Below are 20,426 nucleotides of genomic sequence, written 5' to 3' on the forward strand. Positions count from 1 at the left end.
CATTTTACCACAGCTCTTAACATGATGCAGTAGGGATTCAGTGAATTCCTGGGTGTTTTCCTAGAAAAATAATATTCCTTATAGACACTATCTCTGACTGTAAACTGTATTTTCAATATCACTGTTTGCAAGGGGAAGGGCTAGAATTCCTTTATCCTTTGTCTGTGTTTTAAATGAAAGGGCTAAAGGGCTAAGGGGGACACCAGCCACCAACCATACAAACAATATTAAAGAAAGTACTATTTGCAAAAAGTATAAACTACTGTTATATTCTAATCAAATGAAAGATAGCAAATTATATTCATATTGCATGGTTACTCTAAGACAAACTAAATATCATAAGTATTACTTTACAGTTCTTAACAGTATGCCAAGTATTAAGATGTAGCTACACAGTTCATTTAGCACATTGTAGCATTGGTAGTAAATTAAGACTGAAAGGGTACAACTGTCTACATGGTAAAGTGGTTTTGCCCCTTTAAAAATGGTGATGAACTGTTGCAGTTATTTCTCAGAGGAAGTTATGATTTCTGACTTTTGTGAACCAATTCAGGAATGCACTAGATACATGTAGGGCAATTCATCTGAAGAAAGGAAGGTGTTTATCTTTTGGGTGTTTAGACTCAGTGGCTTATGAAATAATGGGAAAAGCGGACGTTAGTAGTCGATGCCTGTGTTTGCATTCATGCTCTTTGTTTCTTTGCAATCATATACAATGTGGTATTAAACCCACACTAATATGTCAGCTATATTTGAAAATAAATTTAGAATATTTTGCCAGTATCAGATATTTTGTTTTGCATTATTTTGGCATGTGGTTCCTGATATATTGTTTACTTACTGGTTGTAAATCGCTCAAAAATTCAAAACTAAGTGTCGGCATATGTAGAATATACAAGATGCTAAACTAAATGTTTTGATTTATGCTCTTGTGGTAGTAATAAAAAGAAATTTATTGGCTACTTCAGTTGACCTTAAAAGATGAAACGATCATACCCTCAGTAATATAATTTGGTAGTTAGGAAGCAACCATTTCTAGGAGAAAAATAAATGCGGAATATTAGACTGTTGTTAGTACATAATAATTAACAACTCCAGGGCTTCAAAATATTTTAACTCTGTTTTTTAACACCACAAAGAGGAATTAGCCAGTGTATTTTCAGAGTTAGCAAAGTATAATGGAATTTAGTTGGGGAGATTTTTGATTCTAGAAAGACATATAATGCCAAATTGTTCAAGCCAGACAGCTTTTTTGGAACTGTCAGGGTATACAAGCTTGCATCCCCTTCTTCATGAAGTGAGATGTGGGAATGAATTTATGCAGAGTATGAAAGCAGAGCAATTTTTAACTCGTGATATTCTCAGGATGGTCCAAGTTTACTGTGACTTGGTCTTTTCTTCCCCAGAAAAACATTACGGGGCTTCCTGAAGACATCACAGAGGTCACTGTGGATGGAGGGCATGCGTGTCGCTCGGATAAGGTAACTTGATCAGTTTTACTCCTAGAGCGAGGATGTCATGTTTTTTACATGAATGGTGCACACAGTTCCTGCATGTTGGCCCCTTCTGCATGCAGATATTGTGCCCTGCCTTGTTTGTTTGAATGGTGTTACTGTCATGGGATACCCTATGCACACCAGGGGAGACTAGTATTACACCAGTCTCAGGTTTGCTTTGCAGTACCTCCTTCTCTTTAGCTTATTGCCATAGTTGTCAGAGCAAACCACTTACAAACCAGCTGCATTTTGCTTCTTTTGGGCTGATTGCTGTATTTCATATACTAACAACCCTCCTCTAATTCTTAATACCAAAAGACATTTCTGTAATAAAATGTATAGATGGCCCCTGAGACAGCTGTACTATTAGCTTGTTCTGTCTTGTTTTCTTTTTTTGGCACTAAAACTTCTTGTTAACACTGAAACACTGAATAGATGGTATTTCATTTACATAGTTTGTTAATGACTGTACTTCAAGAGTCAGCCCAATGTGAGAATGATTTAAGTCAAATGTAATTTTTTTGAGTGTTCACCAATGGCAGAAAAGTTTTGTTGGAGACCGACGGAGAAAGATGGAAAGAAGAAGAAACTTTGTGTGTTTTTGGGGGGGGGGGGTCAACAAGTTAAAATACAAAAGACCTACTATAACAACATCAGGTTACAGTCATTTGCTTGATAAAGTTTACTCATATCACATTTGCTCAGGCATTGCTCTACCAGGAGACTGCTTGTGTGATCTTGCTTGTTCCACATATGATCAATATGATGGTGTTTAAGATGTGTTGCATTTTTAAGAAATTTGAACTTGCAGCTTCCTACTGAAAGAGTGAAAGAGTATTTTTAGTAATCATTTTCTCTCTGAGGTACAGCAACCTTTGAGTGACAGTGAAAAAATAAAGGAGTAAAGGGATGAGGGCTCAGGCATGGGGGGGGGGGGGGGCTGGAGGGGTTTGCCTCCCTGCAAAGCAAATGCTTCTTTTAGGTGTCCTTTTGGAATATTTCCTTTAGTACAGTACAGCCACCACAAATGCATGTGACTTCAGGTTCCATGTACTGAGGCTGTTAACTTTGAGTAGTTTTTGCCATGTTACTGTGTTTAGAGGTATGTAATCTCAAGAATTTTGGTGAATCCTTGAAGACCACACCATGGCAGGAGCAGTACAAGCATGGTGGCTCAGTGCCAAAGTTTCAAACTCAGTGCTTTAGGGTCTGGAGTTCAGTCCTGACCTCAAGTTTCTGTCTGTGTGAAGTTTACATAATCTTCCCATGCCTCTGAGTCCCATTTGGATACTCTGGATTCCTTCCACTTCCCAAAACATGCTGGTTAATTTGATATGTTTATGTATACTTAGGACCAGTTTATTTTAAAAGTAAATTCAAACAAAACTTAATGAGGGCTGTAATAAGTTGCATATTACTACAGAGTATGATATACATTTAAATACTACACTTTCTCCTCCTCTGAGGCATACCTCACTTCAGCATTGTAGAGCTGCACTATTTAAATAATTCATACAAATATTAGCACTGAATAGAAGGTCTCACTCACTTTTAGGGCCTTAAGCTACCACTATCTGAGAGTCTGAATTTGCAGAGTTAATGAATGCTGCCAAAGTGGTATAAGGATTATGTGTATATGGAATGGGGGACTGTGGTATATTAGAGACAAATACGTGGCTTACCTTTCTTTTCACAGTATATCTCTTCCCCTCGCCAGGACCAAAGAATTCTGCAGTCTATCTACTCTCTGAGCGTCAACCTTAAATACAAAGCCAATTGTGACAGCCAAAGGAGCAGAAGGAAAAAGAAGCTTGAAAGTGCCATCTGCAGAGTAACCAGTCAGATGACATCTGTCTTTAAGGAGAACTGCAGGCATATCCATCGGGTAAGTATTTAATTATAAGGAAACACAGCTTCTGAGTAGTACTTTTGTGTAAGTGTGTGTCAGGGCAGAGAAGATCAGTGCTGCATGTGAATAGAAATAGTATGTCATCACATAGAAGGCATCTCTGCAACACTTCTTATTTTAGTTGCACATTACTAAGCCATATCTTTAGACCCTACTTCATTCCATGAGACAGGAACCGCAAGCCCCGACCTTATACTTCCTGGTGAAGGTAACACTTCTGAAATGGCTATTTATAAATAAAATTCTTGCAAACCATAGGCATTTCCTTGACTTCTCTGTATGCCTTTCTTGCTAAAACTTGGCTACCCATGCAAATACTTAGTACAGTTGTCCTGTTGCCACTTTCTTTGCTACATTTTCTTACCTTAAGAATTGTCTGACCTTTAAGGATGGCATAGTGTTTGGTATAGTGTTTACCCTTTCATGAACTGATATCTCTGTTTTACCTGCCTATTTTTTTTTTTTCAGTATAGAGTTATAATCATAGAATCTTAGAATACAGCCATTTATGATAAGCCAGTACCCACCTGCCTTACTACTTTCTTCAAGGAATGATAGGCCAGTCAACCCGGGGGGGGGGGTATTTGAATGCCCATGCAGTTTTCTAATTCCTTCTTAAAGGAAGATAGGGTATCACATTGCTTGATTTAGAGAAGAAATTTGTTCCAGAGAAGGGCAGTTGCTGTGTGACAAATCTGACTCTCCACCATGATTTGTTTATTTACTGAACCAGATTTAGAGCTCTGGTCCTAGAATTGACTGAGCTGTTTCAATTGTGGACTGATAAGAGATCTTGGACTGTTGGATCCCTACTGGCCTGAAAGGAAAGCAAAAACTGACCCTAACAAATCTCTTGGATTTTGAATACAGGGACAAGGCCACCATCCTATCTTCATAACTTGGGTTCTTTAAGCCTATGATGTTTTGTCAGAAACCATTGAAGTCTTTCCGACTGTGTGATATGTTTAATAAGATACATTCCAAAGGGGGCATTGTGTTCAGCAATGGTCCTGATCAGTACAAGATATGAAGGGGGAGAGGATTTCCATGGCCTTATAGATGAGGCTTATCAGACTAATGGCTCTGCAGTTCCCAAAGGTCCATGGTGGGTCACCCTTGTGGAGTGGCATCACAACTGCTTTACGCCAAGCCTTGAGGACAAAAGTGGTGGATAAGCTCAGGATGAATAATTGTAGGAAGGGGTCTCCCAGTGCATGTTCAGTGCTGTAAAGCAGATGGCCTTATATGTTATCAGGTCTCATAAAGAATGCATTTTTTTTGTTTTTGAGAATACATTTATCAAGTATTGTTTTGTGGTGACATAGGGTCTGAACATCTATGGTATATGTGAGAATTGTATAAATGATGAGTTTTATATAGATGTGGCTTTTATTTAGCCTCTGCTGAAAATGTCACTTGTGACCAGTTTGGCTTTCCCAGAAAACAAAAGCAATAAATAAACAAATGTCTCTGGGGTGAAATTTGCACTGAATTTGTTTGCTAATATATTTGTGATGTGCAGTGGATCAAATCAACAAACTTCATCATCCTGGGAGACTTTAACTACCTGTTGATAAAGTGGGAGACCTAAACCTCAAATATAGGCTATATAAAAAAATTCCTCCGTTTCATAAACAAAAATTTCCTGGATCAAATGACTAAAGAGCCCAAAATTGTTCTATTTGATCCAGGGAGTATTATGTTTGAAGTGATTATTAATATTTCTTCTCCTTCCACTGCTCAAGTTACTACATTTTCAACATTAACTTCTGTATTAGCCTTTCATTCCATGTTAGGTTACAGATTCCACTTCCACTTACTCCCAACCCCAAGTGGATGGCCAGACCTTCCCCCAAACCAATGGGTGGAGGCCCAAAAAACAAATGCTCTATCTCCTCAGTATCAGGGCTATTCAACCTGTTCCAGCAGAACAAAGGGGACAAGATTTTTATTCAAGACTGTTCCTGGTTCCCAGAAAAGCAAACTCCTGGCATCCTATCCTGGGCCTTTCTAGTGTCAACACCTTTCTGGTGGTTCCAAAATTCAGAATGCTAACTCTTCAGCAGCCTTTTCCTATGCTAGCCAAGGATGCTTGGCTAGCAACTCTAGACTTAAAAGAAGCTTACCTGCATATTCCAATAAGGGAATCCTGCAGAAAATTCCTACGCTTCAGGGCAGGCTCCAGGCACTGTCAGTTCTCTGCACTGCCCTTTGGCTTATCTACTGCACCCAGGGTATTTACAAAGTGCCAAACGTCTGCCATTGCATTTTGCAGGCAGAGAAATATTCAGATTTACCCATATTTGGATGATTGCCTGATTCAGGCAGAGAGTCAGGACTTGCCATTACAGCACCTGGCATTTGTAAAGAGACTTCTAACTTCACTGGGGTACACCATCAATGAGAAGAAATCACACCTATTACCCTGCCAACAGATTATTTTCCTGGGAGCAAGCTTGAACACAAATTCCCAGATGGTATTCCTCACTCCAGAGAAACAAGTTCATTTGACAACCTACTTCAAACTACTGCCCGCAAAAACCCAGCTATCTGCAAGAAAAATCCTGCAAGCACTGGGGTTCATGGCCTCTTGCATTATGTTAATTCCATATGCAAGACTACATATGAGGAAACTTCAATGGTATCTAAAAAGTCTATGGTGTCAACATTGGAAACAATGATTCCTATTATCCCTTGTCTAAAGGTAGAGTTCCTTTGGTGGGCAGAGGCCTGCTACCACAACAAGGGACTCCCTTTCACTCTACCCTCTGCTGCACAAACCCTAACAACAGACATATCAGACTATACATGGGGGGCTTACATGGCAGGGCAGTGTATTCAGGACAAATGGAACACAAAACAGATGTACTTGCATATCAATCAAAAAGAAATGTTAGCTGTACAGAATGCTCTGGCAGCCTTCAGAGACCTTATTCTTCCTGGACAATTAATGATAAAGATAGACAACACCACAGTTATGTGGTACATAAACAAGCAGGGGAGAACCCATTCCTACTCACTCTGCAGACTAGCCATGGCTCTGTGGAATACAGCCTTGAGCAACTAAGTGAACCTACAAGCTCAATTCCTACCAAGCAAACTAAATTCACTGGCAGATGACTTAAGCAGAAATCTCATGGACCCACATAAATTGAAACTGGAACCTAAAATATTCAAGTTCTTAGGTTCATAGGTTCTTAGGTTCATACTAGGCTATCTGCCCTAGGGCATTTATAAGCCTAGCCAGAATGTGTTTGGCTTTTGCACCCATTTTAAATTCATTTTGCTATGCCTTTTTTCGAGGTTAGTATACTGTGCCTCTGTCTAACAGTGACACAGAAGTGATACCCGGGGTAAACCTACGATCTCCCATCCACTCATCAAGATTCCTCTTGAAGAGAGTCAATGAAGGACTCTGCCTAACCTGGACTGGGATTTTATTCCAGAGTGAAGGGAGCCTCTGGGTTATGAATCTGTCCCTCCAGCATGTCCTATTTATTTCAGTGCTGAGGTTCAAGTCTCGAGCACGTAGCTCGATGGGATTTGGATTTTCTGAGGTGCAGCATGTCCATTAATTCGGGGTTGGACATGGCTTTATATGTCAGGCACAGATCGCCTCTGAACAGGTGGTATGCCACTGAGTAGAGCTGGAGTTTCTTTAACCGGGCAGCATATGGCATCTGTTTGAGCCCTTTGATCCTCTTGGTGAGGTACTTTTGGGGTCTTTCCAGTTGCTGCAGGTGTCTGGTAAGGTACATCCCAAAAGGGCACTGTACTCAATTATGGGCCTGATGAGGGATGGGTAAAGAGGCACGATGACCTCCCTGATCTAGATGTGAATCCCTTCATGATTAGGTGGGCTATATAAAATGTTTTTCTAACCACTTTGGCCACGTGGTTGTCAAATGAGAGATTGCTATCAACTTGGATCCCCAGGTCCCTAATTACTTCTTCTGTACTTAATGGATTACCACCTATGTGGTAATTTGTGGGCACTTTGTTTTTGCCAAAGGGGATGACTATACACTTTTTGGCATTTAGCTTGAGGCCATGGCTCTGGCACCAGCTGTCTGTTTCTATGAGGCCCTTTTGGAGGATGCTTGTGTCAGCTGGAGAGTCGATTATGGCACCCAGTTTGCAGTCATCTGCAAACTTGATCAGCCACAGTCCTTCCGTGTTGGCCTGTACCTCCGAGAAATATATACCGAACAAGAGAGGTCCCAGGACTGAGCCTTGTGGGACACCACTTGTAACTAGTTTGGAGTCTGACATGGCTCCAGCAATTCTAACCATGTGGGTTCTGTCCTTGAGCCAGTTTGCAATCCATCTAGTGACACAGCGGTTTATATTTAAGCTGGTGAGCTTATCTATAATGCCTGAGTGGGGTATTGTATCGAAGGCTTTAGCGAGGTCCAGGTAGGCTGTGTGGACAACCTTCCCCTCGTCAATCGCCTTGGTGACTGTTTCAAAGAAATCAACCAGGTTTAAAAGGCAGGATCTGCCCTTAACAAAGCCGAACTGGGTAAGATCCAGTGTCTGTAGGTCCCCAATATCTTTATTTATGAGGTCCATGATGATCCTTTCCATAGCTTTGCAGACTAAGCTAGTCAGGCTTATGGGGCGATAGTTTCCAGGATCCGTTGAGGCACCACCTTTATGGAGAGGGACCACTGTTGCTGTACGCCACTCTTTGGGCACATATCCTGTAGTAAGGCTGAGATTGAACAGTAGTTTTATGTTTGGGTTTAGCTCTTCTTGGAGTTCATGCAGGATGCAGCCCGGGACAGCGTCTGGTCTTATTGATGCTGTGTTTTTTACTTTGGAGAGGGCGGCTCTTACCTGAGCATCTGAGATGTCAGGGGGGCAGCACTCTGCTGGGATAGATATTTGCCCTTTTGGTGGGGGGGGGGAGAAGTTTGCGCTGAACCTGTCAGCTAGGATGTTGGCAATGTCTGTGGGTTCAGTGTATTTTTTGTCATTTTGGACTAATTCTGAGCATATCTGGGAATTACCACCCAGGTTCCTAACATAACTAAAGAAAGCCTTGTGATTATCCTTAGTGTCCTGTGCAATTTTTCTCTCAAAGCTGGCCTTAGACAATTTTATGAGTGCCTGTAGTTTTTTGCTAATACTGATCAGTGATGTCTTCCCTTTTTTGGGATTTTGCTCTATCATTTAGTAGCTTCCTCCTTCTATTGTATAGTTTGTTTATGACTGGGGTCCACCAGACAGGACGTCTGCCTTTGGAGGATTGGGTCTTGGTTTTATTCGGGATTGCATGATCCATGCATTCCTGAAGGTGTTCATAGAATGCATTTATAAAGGATTCTGCTGTCTGGGCTGTATTTTCCACAGGCCCGGGGGCTTTGAAGGATTCCACCTCGGTTTTGAGGAGTGTGAAATTTGCTTTAGAGAAGTTTTTCACTGTGGTTTTCTGGGCAGGGGGTGGGGTCGGAATGTGAATATCCAGTAAGATTAGTTTATGGTCTGATCTTACCAGTGAGGGATACACTTCTGGTCTGGAGCATAGAGTCCCCATGTTGGTGATGATCAGGTCCAGTATGTTTTCCCCTCTTGTGGGAGTGGTAACAAGTTGTTCCATAGCATTTGAGTTTATAAATTCTAGGAACCTTTGGGCTAGGGTGTTGGAGCTAGAGTAATGCTCCCAGTCTATTTTTGGGTAGTTGAAATCACCTAATATAATGGTGTTTGGAGAGACCTTCATATTTTCCAGTGTTCTCAGGAAGGCCAAGTGGGGTTCCTGGGTTTGGGAGGGTGGTCTGTAGCAGGCTATAAACTGGAAGGCAGTTTTACCCACTGTTAGTTGCCCATGGATAGTCTCTGATGCTTCGTGCTTTGCCACCAACCTGGAGGTGTGGGTATCTTTGATGAATATTGATACTCCCCCTCCTTTTGTGGTTCGGTCCAAGTTTTGGGGCCAAAATGCATGGTATGAGGTATAACCTGGTAGTGCTGGGGTGCTCTCGGGAGCCCTGAACCAGGTTTCTGTTACTGCAGAGATATCGATGTTCTCCATGCTAAGGAGAGTTTCGAGTGCGTGGATCTTGAGGTTTAGACTTCTGGCGTTGAGTAACATTACTCTTAGTTTCTTATCCCTTGTGATACCTATGGAGGTGGGTTTGTCTTTTGAGCCTTGCCTAAAAAAGGCACTATAGGGGTAGCAAGAGCCTTTGCCAATATCCGAAAGCCCAGGGGTGACAGGTGCAAGCCGTCCCTAGTGAAGCATCGTGGCTTGTCGAGCATATCACCCCAAGCTGACAGGCATTGGGTCCCCTTTGAATGACACCAGTACTTAAGCCAATTGTTGAAATTGATCATCTTGTCTTCATATTGTGGCATCATTCTTGGTGAGGGTAAGATGCTACTCAAGGTCAGGGTCATACTGGCCTGGGCTACATGCTCAGAGAGCTCCTTTATGTCTCTTTTCATGTAGTCCAGGGAGGTACGTCTCAGGTCATTCACACCAGCATGGACAATGACTGAGTCATATTTGTACTTGCCTTGGAGTGACTTGAGTGCTTGTGTTATGTGGCGGATCCTAGCGCACGACAGGCTGCTCACCATGACCCTCTCCTTGCGGGTCCTCGGTCGGCCGAATTCCAAAGTCTAGGTCCAGCGTCGGTTGTCGTCGCTTCTTCCCTGACGTCAGTGTGACAGGGGTAAAAAGGAACCAGCCGACCCCATTTTCTTCAATTTTTCTTGCCCCAAATGTCAGGTGCCCCCAGAAGGAAGGCAATACATACATTTTTGTGTAATAATGCAATGCAATATAATCAAAATACAGTAGTTGCAAGCAAATACATCATAAATGAATACCCCAATCAGGTTTTATGAGGATGTGTTAGCCTATAGGCCTGTCCCAAGAGGGGAAGGAGGGAGGGAAACCTGGACTGCAGCTGTATTAGCACTCGAACATCTACATTTATGGTAGGTACAAAACTGTACTATGTTCATCGTGCATACAGCTGCAGTCATAACAGATGGGTAGAATCCCAAAGCTAAGAAAGGGGTGGTAGGCACTAGGTGGAACTAGGAGGAGCCAAAATACCCTGCAAGATTGCAGTGGCAAAGCCTGCTCTAGATTTGGAGTATAATGGTAGGTTGTAGTGCTTGGAGAAGGTATGCACAGAACTCCAAGTGGCTGCTTCCAAAATATCCTTGGTAGGAACTCCTCTGAGGAAGGCTGCAGAGGTGGCTGTGGCCCTGGTGGAATGAGTTCTAATGCCTGTAGGTACAGTTTTGCCATGAAAGGAATAGCAAAAGCGTAAGCAGTGGGTTATCCATTTTAAGATTGTCTGTTTGGAAATTGGCTTTCCTTGAGCTCCTACAGCATAGGACACAAAGAGGTGTTCTGATTTTCTGAAAGGCTTTGTTCTGTCAAAATAATAATGCAGTTGTCTGTGGATGTCCAAGGAATGTAGTAATCTCTCCCCTTTGTTTTGAGGATTAGGATAAAAAGTAGGTAAATGTATGGCCTGATTTAAAGCTACTCTGGATACCACTTTAGGCATAAAGGACGGGTTGGTTCGTAAGGAAACTCTGTCCTGATGGAAGATGATAAAAGGCTGGACAGCCATGAGAGCCTGTAGTTCTGAAACTCTACAAGCTGAGGTGATAGCCAGAAGGAAAGCTGTTTTCCAGGACAAATATTGCAAATCTGATGAGGCAGCTGGCTCAAAGGGAGGCAAGATCAGTTTTTCCAGAAGGAAATTAAGATCCCAAGCAGGTATTGGTTGTTTCCTTGGAGGTCTTAAATTCTTAGCCCCTCTGAGGAACTGTCTTAAGAGAGGGTGAGAGAATAAAGGTGGATCAGTGTTGTATTCTGCAGAAATGGCTGAGGCATGGATTTTGATGGAGGAGAATGAAAGTCCACTGCTTAGCAGCTCAGCCAAATATTGTAGTATTTGAGGTAAATTCAGTTTTCCAGGATCCTGGCCCTTTTTCTCATTCCAGACACAAAACCGTTTCCATTTTGCAGAGTAAACTTTTCTAGTTGATGGCCTTCTGGCCTCCAAAATGACATCCTGCACCTCCTTGGAGAGTAGGGCCTGTTGTGATGCTAAGGAATCTTCCATGCGGCTAGATTGAGTGTTTTTAGCTGGCTGTGAAGAGTTTTGAAGCTATGCTGAGTCAGAAGAAGAGGTATTAGTGGTAGGGTCCATGGTGGGGAATGCGTCAGGCTCCCCAGGAGTGGGTACCAGTGTTGCCTTGGCCAGTCCAGAGCAATGAGAATCATCTTTGGTCTGTCTGCTCTGGTTTTCAATAGAACTTTGGGCAGCAGAGGAAGAGGTGGGAAGGCATAAACTGTCATTGATGTCCAACTGAAAGAGAGAGCATCCACTCTCCAGGCCTTTGGATGGAAAATCCTTGAGCAGAATTTTGTCAATTGATTATTTTTGTGGGAGGCAAAGAGATCTATGTCTGGCCTTCCCCATTCCTGGATTATTTCTGTAAAAACTTTTGGATGCAATTTCCATTCATGTGGATCTGTCATATTTCTGCTTAGGTTGTCTGCCAGCATGTTTTCCTTGCCTGGCAAGTACTGTGCTTGTAGTTCCATTTGTAAGTCCATGGCCATGTTCCAAAGTGACATAGCCAGTCTGCATAGGGGGTAAGAATGTGTTCCTCCCTGTTTGTTTATGTACCACATAACTGTGGTGTTGTCCGTTCTTATCAATAGTTGACCTGGTTGTAGAAGGTCCTTGAAAGCTATAATAGCATTTATTACTGCTAGCATTTCCTTTTGATTGATGTGAAGGTGCTTTTCTTTTTGGGACCATTTGCCCTGAATGCACCGATCTGTCATGTGCGCCCCCCAGGCATAGTCCGAGGCGTCTGTTATGATGACTTGATTTGCTTGAGGCTTGCTGAATGGAAGACCTGTGTTTGTTTGACATGCTTGAGCCCACCACAGAAATTCCTTTTGTAGACATGGAATTAGTGGTATTATTTTTTCCAAACTGTGGCTGTGTTGAGACCATATGTTTTCAGGTACCATTGTAGATTCCTCATATGCAGCTTTGCACATGGGATTAGTAAGTTGCAAGATGCCATGAATCCCAGAGCCTGCAGGATTTTCCTTGCAGTCAGCCTGGTGCAATTTGCTAGTGTTCTGAAGTATTGAATTAGTTGCCCCTGCTTCTCTGGAGTGAGGTAGGCCATCTGGGTGTTTGTGTCCAAATTGGCACCCAGGAAAATTATCTTCCGAGAGGGTATTAGCCTTGATTTCTTTTTGTTGACTGTGTATCCCAGAGAGTTCAACAACATTATTACATAAGCCAGATGTTTCAGAAGAATGTGCTTGCTGTCCGCTTGGATCAGGCAGTCATCCAAATAGGGGTATATTTGTATCCCTTGAAGTCTACAGTAGGCAATTACTGATGCCAGGCATTTTGTGAATACTCTGGGCGCAGTAGATAAGCCAAAGGGCAATGCAGAGAACTGATAATGGGTTGAACCTGCAAGAAATCTGAGGTACCTTCTGCAATTTTATCTGATTGGGACATGCAGGTATGCCTCCTAGAGGTCCAATGTTACCAGCCAAGACTCCTTGCCCAGCATGGGAAGAAGTTGCTGTAGAGTGAGCATCTTGAATTTTGGTATGAGTAGAAATGTGTTTACGATGGATAGGTCCAAAATAGGTCTCCAATCTTTTCCCTTCCTTGGTACCAGAAATAGCCTGGAATAAAAACCTTGACCTTGTTCATGCATAGGTACCTCTTGAATAGCTTTCATGTTTATGAGATCTGTAATTTGCCTTTGTGCCTCTGCCCTTTGATTGTGTGGCAGGTTTGGCATGCCTCTCATTTTTGGAAGGGTGTGAAAATGGAATTTGTAGCCTCTGTTTATAATGTCCAGGATCCATTTGTCCTTTGTGACAATATGCCAATTTTTTGAAAATAATGCCAGCTTTCCTCCTAAGGGGGCTGCCATTTGAGTCTTGGTTGGCATGCAAAGGGGAAAGTCATTGGGTTTACTTTCTGAAAGATTGTGAGTAATCCTCACCACCTCTTTGTGTAGGAGCTTGCCATTGTCTGCCTCTAAACGATCCTTGGGATTGTCCTCTGCCCCTCAGGCGCCTGTATCTGCCTCTTTGGGGTCTGTCCGTGGCAGGAAAGGACCAGTTTTTGGAAGGCCAATTTCTACTAAAATGTGGGGGTTGTACCTGTAGAAAATCTTTCACAGTTTGCATTGATTTAGCCTTTTCCTCCATTTTCCTTAATACCTCCTCAGCATTAGCACCAAATAGTACATCCTTTTGAAGAGGGGCGTCTAGTAATTTAGCTTTGACATGATCAGGCAAGGCTTGTTCCTTGAGCCAGGCATGCCTACGGATGACTGATCCTGTAACAGCAGCTCTGCATGAGGCCTCTAGAGCATCAAAACACATTGTAAGGTATGCTTACCCACTTGTTCTGCACTATGCATCAAATCCTGCAACTCCATCAAGTCTGGTTGTTCAGGTTGTGACATTTTACTTTTCAATTGTGATAACAAAACTGTTGGTATTTTAGCATATGGAACTGACAGTTTAAGGCCCTCATGGTTAAGGTAGCCGAGGTATATACCTTTTTTCCCCACCTTTTTAAGGATCTGGAATCTGTCTCAGAAGGTAATGGATTTTTAGCAATGGAGGCCTTAACTCTCTTGGGGCCCTGTGAGATGGTTTCTGGGTCAGCAGCATGGCTTTTGTATAGAAATTGGTGTGAGTCAGGAACCCTGTAGTACCTGTCAGGCTTAACTGGAGCTGGAGGTAGAGAGTCCGGGTTAAGGCAGGCCTCCGAGTAAACATCATCTAGGATGTCCAAGACAGGAGGTATAGCCAGAGGCCTGTGCTGAAGTATCAAGAGAAACTCCCTAAGCCTTTTCTTGGAATCTGAATAATCTTGGCCTTCCCAGTGGAAGTGTTCCCTTAAGGTATGCAAAGTTTCCCCAAATGAGTAATCCTCAGGGGGTGATACAGAAGGGATGGACTCCTCCACATCAGAGTCTTCAAAAGGGGAGTAAGAATGTTCCTGATCATCAGAGTGCTCTGATATAATGGAGCCCTGATCAGAGGAGGGAGAATCTTCTTCCACTCTGGGCCTTTTGTCCGGTGGGGGCTGAGAACCTCTGATAAGAGTAATTAAATCCTCAGCCATTTTAAGCATCTGTTTCTTAGGCATGGGGCCTGGAGATGGGCCCTGTGTAGCTGGTCTCTTAGAGTGCATGGTTGCTTTAGACTTAGTGAAAGCCTTGATGGAGAAAGAAGAGGAAGGTCTGAAGACACCTTGAGTGGAGGTGGACCTGTCCACATTCTGAGTTTCAATGCCAAGAGTGGCTTCGGTATCTGTACTCGGGGTGTGGGCCGAGGAGCCTGTGACCTCGGGCACAGGAGACACCACCAAAGAAGTGTCGTCGGTAGTCAGGGGCTGCGTAGGTGCCTCGCTGAGAACCGGACCACGTGTAGTCGGCTTTGGCGTGGTGTCGGTAGAGGCCGCAGACCTCATGTGTCGGTCCTTATCTTTGCATTTTTTAGACAAAACTGGAGTCGGAGTATCCGACGACATAATATAGTTAAATGCTTTCCGAAAATAATGCTGGGCGAACTCCACCCGGCACTTAATGGTGCGTTTTTTGAATGTAGCACAAAAGCGACAGACCTACTACTATTACCTACTTTTTATCCTAATCCTCAAAACAAAGGGGAGAGATTACTACATTCTTTGGACATCCACAGACAACTGCGTTATTATTTGGACAGAACAAAGCCTTTCAGAAAATCAGAACAGCTCTTTGTGTCCTATGCTGTAGGAGCTCAAGGAAAGCCAATTTCCAAACAGACAATCTTAAAATGGATAGCCCACTGCATACACTTTTGCTATTCCTTTCATGGCAAAACTGTACCTACAGGCATTAGAACTCATTCCACCAGGGCCACAGCCACCTCTGCAGCCTTCCTCAGAGGAGTTCCTACCAAGGATATTTTGGAAGCAGCCACTTGGAGTTCTGTGCATACCTTCTCCAAACACTACAACCTACCATTATACTCCAAATCTAGAGCAGGCTTTGCCACTGCAGTCTTGCAGGGCATTTTGGCTCCTCCTAGTTCCACCTAGTGCCTACCACCCCTTTCTTCACTTTGGGATTCTACCCATCTGTTATGACTGCAGCTGTATGCACGATGAACATAGTACAGTTTTCTTGAGGAACAAATGGGGGACACCAGAGGCAGACCTGTTTGCCTCCCCTCAGAACTACCAATTGGACAAATTCTGCACCAGAACTCCCCACAGTCATGCTTGGAAAGTGGATGCCCTGTCCTTTACCTGGGAAAGCCTCTCAGTTTATGCCTTTCCCCCTCTGCCTCTCCTCTCAAAGATTCTGCTAAAGATCAAACAGGACAAGCCAAGGGCAATACTGATTGCACCAGACTGGCCACGCCAGCACTGATACATCCTTTTGTGCAGTCTGACAGTGCCACAACCTTCGCACCTGCCTCAGACCCCTTCCCTGCTGTCCGAGCAGGCGGGCCAGATTCTGCACCCTCAGCTTCAAACCCTGAACCTTGCAGCGTGGCTAATTCCCTGACCTCACCTCCAGCAACCCTCAGTAAGCAGGGGCTGGATGTCATTCTTGAGGCAAGGAGACCTAGTACTAGAAAATCCTATTCAGAAAAATGGAAAAGATGCTGTTCCTGGAGCCGGGCTCAGGGGATGGGCACAATGGTGCCCAGCTTACCTCATATTCTAGATTATTTAACAGAAATTCTCCACAAGGGCCTATCCTTCTCTTTAATTAAGATTCATGCCTCTGCCATATCAGCACATTATAATACTGACCTACCCCTCTTCTCTCATCCCCTGCTAAAATAATTCCTTAGAGGAGCCAAAAATTTAAGACCCCCAGAAGGGCTCCCACTCCAGCCTGGGAACTTAACTTTGTATTGGAAAAACTCACCTTCCCCCCTTTGAACCAGCTGCTACAGCAGAGTTGAAGTTCCTTTCTTGGAAAACAGCTTTAATTCTAGCCATCACTTCAGCAAGAAGAGTGTCTGAACTGCAGGGCCTCATAGCAGTGGAACCCTTCATTATCTTCCATGTAGACAGGGTTTCCCTCAGGACTAATCCATCCTTTATGCCCAAGGTGGTGTCTAGTGTGGCTCTAAACCAGTTCATTCATTTGCCAACTTTATTCCATAATCCTTAGAATAAAGGGGAAAGGATACTGCATTCTCTAGATGTACACAGACAGCTTAGATTCTATTTGGACAGAACTAAGCCTTCTCAGAAAATCTGGCCAGCTGCTAGTTAGCTTTGCTGCAGGGGCAGAGGGGAAGGCCATTTCAAAGTGAACCATTTCTAAATGGATAGCACATTGCATCCATTTCTGCTACAAGCACCATGGAAAACCTACCCCACAGGGGATAAGTACACATTCCACTAGGGCTGCATCTACCTCTACTGCATTTCTCAGAGGAGTCCCTACCAGGGACATCCTGGAAGCTACAACCTGGAGCTCTGTATATACTTTCACCAAGCATTACCACCTGCCTATCTTTTCTAAATCCAGAGCTGGATTTGCCACAGCAGTTTTACAGGGCCTTATTGCTAGCTCTAATGCTCTTTAACTACCTCCACCCTTCCTTAGCTTTGAGAATCAACTCAAATGTGATGACTGCAACAGTAAAACATGAAGAACATAGTACATGTGTGTACACTTACCATAAATGTAGATGTTCAAGTGTATTCACTGTTTCAGTCCTGGTTACCCTCCCTCCAGCCCCCTGTCTTCTCTTGACTTTTACCTTTCCTCCTTGTTTGGCATATATTATATCATGTGCATTTGCTGGGGGTGTTCCATACCATATAATTGCTTCCTATTTTGGGGGCACCTGACATATGGGCAAGAAAAAACTGATGTAATGGCATCAGCTGCATGTTTTATACTCCTGATGACCTGACGTCATGGAAAAAGCGACAACATCTGATGCAGAAATCCAAAGACTCTGGTATTCAGGCTGGCTGAGGGCTACCTTCATAGGTTCATAGGTTCATAGGTTCATACTAGGCTATCTGCCCTAGGGCATTTATAAGCCTAGCCAGAGTGTGTGTGGCTTTCACCACCCCTTAGGATGAGAATACTATACCCATTAGTTTGCTGTGCCTCTGTCCAGCAGTGATACAGAGATGATTCCCGGGGTAAACCTACGATCTCCCATCCACTCGTCAAGATTTCTCTTGAACAGAGTCAGTGAGGGGCTCTGCCTCACATGGACTGGGATTCTGTTCCATAGTGTAGGGAGTCTCTGGGTGATGAATCTGTCCCTCCAGCATGTCCTGTTTATATCCGTGTTGAGGTTTAAGTCTCTTGCTCTCGTGGCTCTGGTGGATTTGGATTTTTTGAGGTGGAGCATGTCCATTAATTCGGTTGGACATGGCCTTGTATGTCAGGCACAGATCACCTCTGAGCAGATGGTATGCGACTGAATAGAGCTGGAGTTTCTTCAGTCGGGCATCGTATGACATATGTTTGAGCCCCTTTATCCTTTTGGTGAGGAACTTTTGGGGTCTTTCCAACTGCTGCAGGTGTCGGGTAAGGTACATTCGAATGGGGCGTTGTACTCAATCATTGGTCTGATAAGTGAAGAGTACAGGGGTACAATGACCTCTCCTGATCTGGATGTGAATCCCTTCATGATCAGGTGGGCAATGTAGAAGGTCTTCCTAACCACTTTGGCAATGTGAGTGTCAAAAGAGAGGTTACTGTCAACTTGGGTCCCCAGGTCCCTGATAACTTCTTCCATGTTTAATGGATTACCACCTATGTGGTAATTAGGGGTTACCTTGTTTTTCCCAAAGGGTATGACTATACATTTTTGGCATTTAGCTTAAGGCCATGGCTCTGGCACCAGTTATCCATTTCTATGAGACCTTTCTGGAGGATGTCTGTGTCTGATGGAGTGTCAATTATGGTGCCCAGTTTGCAGTCATCTGCAAATTTTGTCAGCCACAATCCCCCTATGTTTGCCTGCACTTCAGAAAAATAAATGCCGAAAAGAGGAGGCCCAGGACTGAGCCCTGTGGGACACCGCTCATGACTGGCTTAGAGTCTGACATGGCACCAGCAACTCTAACCCTGTGTGTTCTGTCCTTGAGCCAGTTTGCAACCCATCTTGTGACATATGGGTTTACATCTAAGCTGGTGAGCTTTTCTATGATGCCCGAGTGGGGTATTGTGTCGAATGCTTTTGCTAGGTCAAGGTAGGCTGTGTGAACTGCCTTACCCTCATCAATGGCCTTAGTGACTGTTTCGAAAAAGTCGACCAAGTTAAAGAGGCAGGATCTGCCCTTGACAAAGCCAAATTGGGTAGGATCCAGTGTCTGTAGGTCCCCAATGTCTTTATTTATGAGTTCCATTATGATCCTCTCCATAGCTTTGCAGACAAGGCTTGTCAAGCTTATGGGGCGGTAATTTCCAGGGTCCATAGAAGCACCGCCTTTGTGGAGTGGGACCACAGTTGCCGTATGCCATTCTTTGGCACGTATCCTGTAGTAAGGCTAAGATTAAACATCAGCCTTATGTGTGGGTTTAGTTCCTCATTGAGTTCGTGTAGCACACAGCCGGGGACACCGTCCGGTCCCATTGATGCTGTGTTTTTTGCTTTAGAGAGAGCAGCTCTCACCTGGGCATCTGAGATGTTTGGGAGGCTAGACTCTGGTGGGATAGATATTTCTCCTTTTGGGGGGGAGGGAGGGGAGAAATTTGCACTGAACCTGTCTGCCAGTATGTTGGCAATGTCTGTGGGTTCAGTGATTTTATCATTTTGGACTAATTCTGAGCATATCTGGGAGTTTCCACCCAGGTTTCTAACATAGCTAAAGAAGGCTTTATGATTGTCTTTTGTGTCATTAGCGATTTTTCTCTCAAAGTTGGCCTTGGATGATTTTATGAGTGATCATAGTTTTTTGCTAGTATTGATCAGATATGCCTTCCCATTTAGGGATTTTGCTCTGTCATGTAGTAGCTTTCTCCTCTTGTTGTAGAGTTTGTTTATGGCTGGAGTCCACCAGACCAGGCGCCTGCCTTTGGTGGAAAAGGTGTTGATTTTATTAGGGATTGCAGGCAGATAACCCAAATGTGATGACTGCAACAGTGAATGCACTCAAACATCTACATTTATGGTAAGTGTACACAACTGTACTTTTTGAGCTCATTAATGGATAAATCATAATTGTATATCAGGTAAGTAGCATAGTACACTACCTGGAAAGACAGGGTATTATAGCTGTTGTTGCCATAATTCAGTAATTGTTTGAAAACAGTAAAATGCATTTGTATAAGTTGATCTTACCATAACAGTAGATGTTTGAATGACCTCTGCTGCAGTAGCCTTAGCCTTAGTGATATGGATTATAACCTGTCATGGATATAACAGATGGCCAGCTTCCAAAGCTTCTGGGCATCTTTCATGTGCCCAAACTGAACTGTTGGCTAAAAGATAAGTTTGGGTGCAATGCCCTTCAAAACTTTTCTGCCAGCAGAGAAAGGGAGGCTGAGCCCTGAAAGAGCAATACTAGGAATAACAAAAAATAAATGCCTACACCCTGGCATGAAAAACACACCAAAACCCAAGGTGGATGGAGGGGGGAGTGGATACTGCAGCAGTGACCATTCAACCACCTACTGTTATGGTAAGTTCAACTTACACATTACTATGTTCTTCACATTGATTATTGCAGCAGTGTCCTTTGCTATGTAGGTAGATTACCATAGCTAACTATATTTGGGAGAAGGAAGGAGCCCCTGGTGAATGGTTCCAGCAAAACTTGATCTAGACATAGAGAAGGAATCAAACTTATAGTGTTTAGTAAATGTTTGTACAGAGGACCAAGTAGCAGCTTCTAGAATACTTCTAGAATCCAACCCTTTCCAAAAACCAGAATGGAGTGTCTCTTGAGTAGCTTGTTCTCAAGTTTTGTGGTACTTTTTATTTGCTTATGCATTAGAGTGTGCATGGA

At 43.4% G+C, this 20,426-nt stretch overlaps 1 protein-coding gene across 4 annotated transcripts in view; it reads left to right on the forward strand.

Moving 5' to 3' along the window:
* LOC122816836 (uncharacterized protein C20orf204-like) overlaps positions 1-20,426 on the forward strand; it is a 464,402-nt gene that overhangs the window by 419,335 nt on the left and 24,641 nt on the right. The window contains exons 3-4 of one of the 4 annotated variants that reach the window (XM_044089889.1): positions 1,407-1,481; positions 3,193-3,381. In XM_044089889.1, coding sequence (XP_043945824.1) covers positions 1,407-1,481; positions 3,193-3,381 — 264 coding nt within the window. The remainder of the gene's footprint in view (positions 1-1,406; positions 1,482-3,192; positions 3,382-20,426) is intronic. The other 3 variants (XM_044089890.1, XM_044089891.1, XM_044089892.1) reach the window with 3 other exon arrangements.

Source organism: Protopterus annectens, chromosome 12.part0 (assembly GCF_019279795.1).
Source record: "Protopterus annectens isolate FY-2018-M chromosome 12.part0, PAN1.0, whole genome shotgun sequence".
In the NCBI taxonomy this organism is placed as follows: Eukaryota; Metazoa; Chordata; order Ceratodontiformes; family Protopteridae; genus Protopterus; species Protopterus annectens.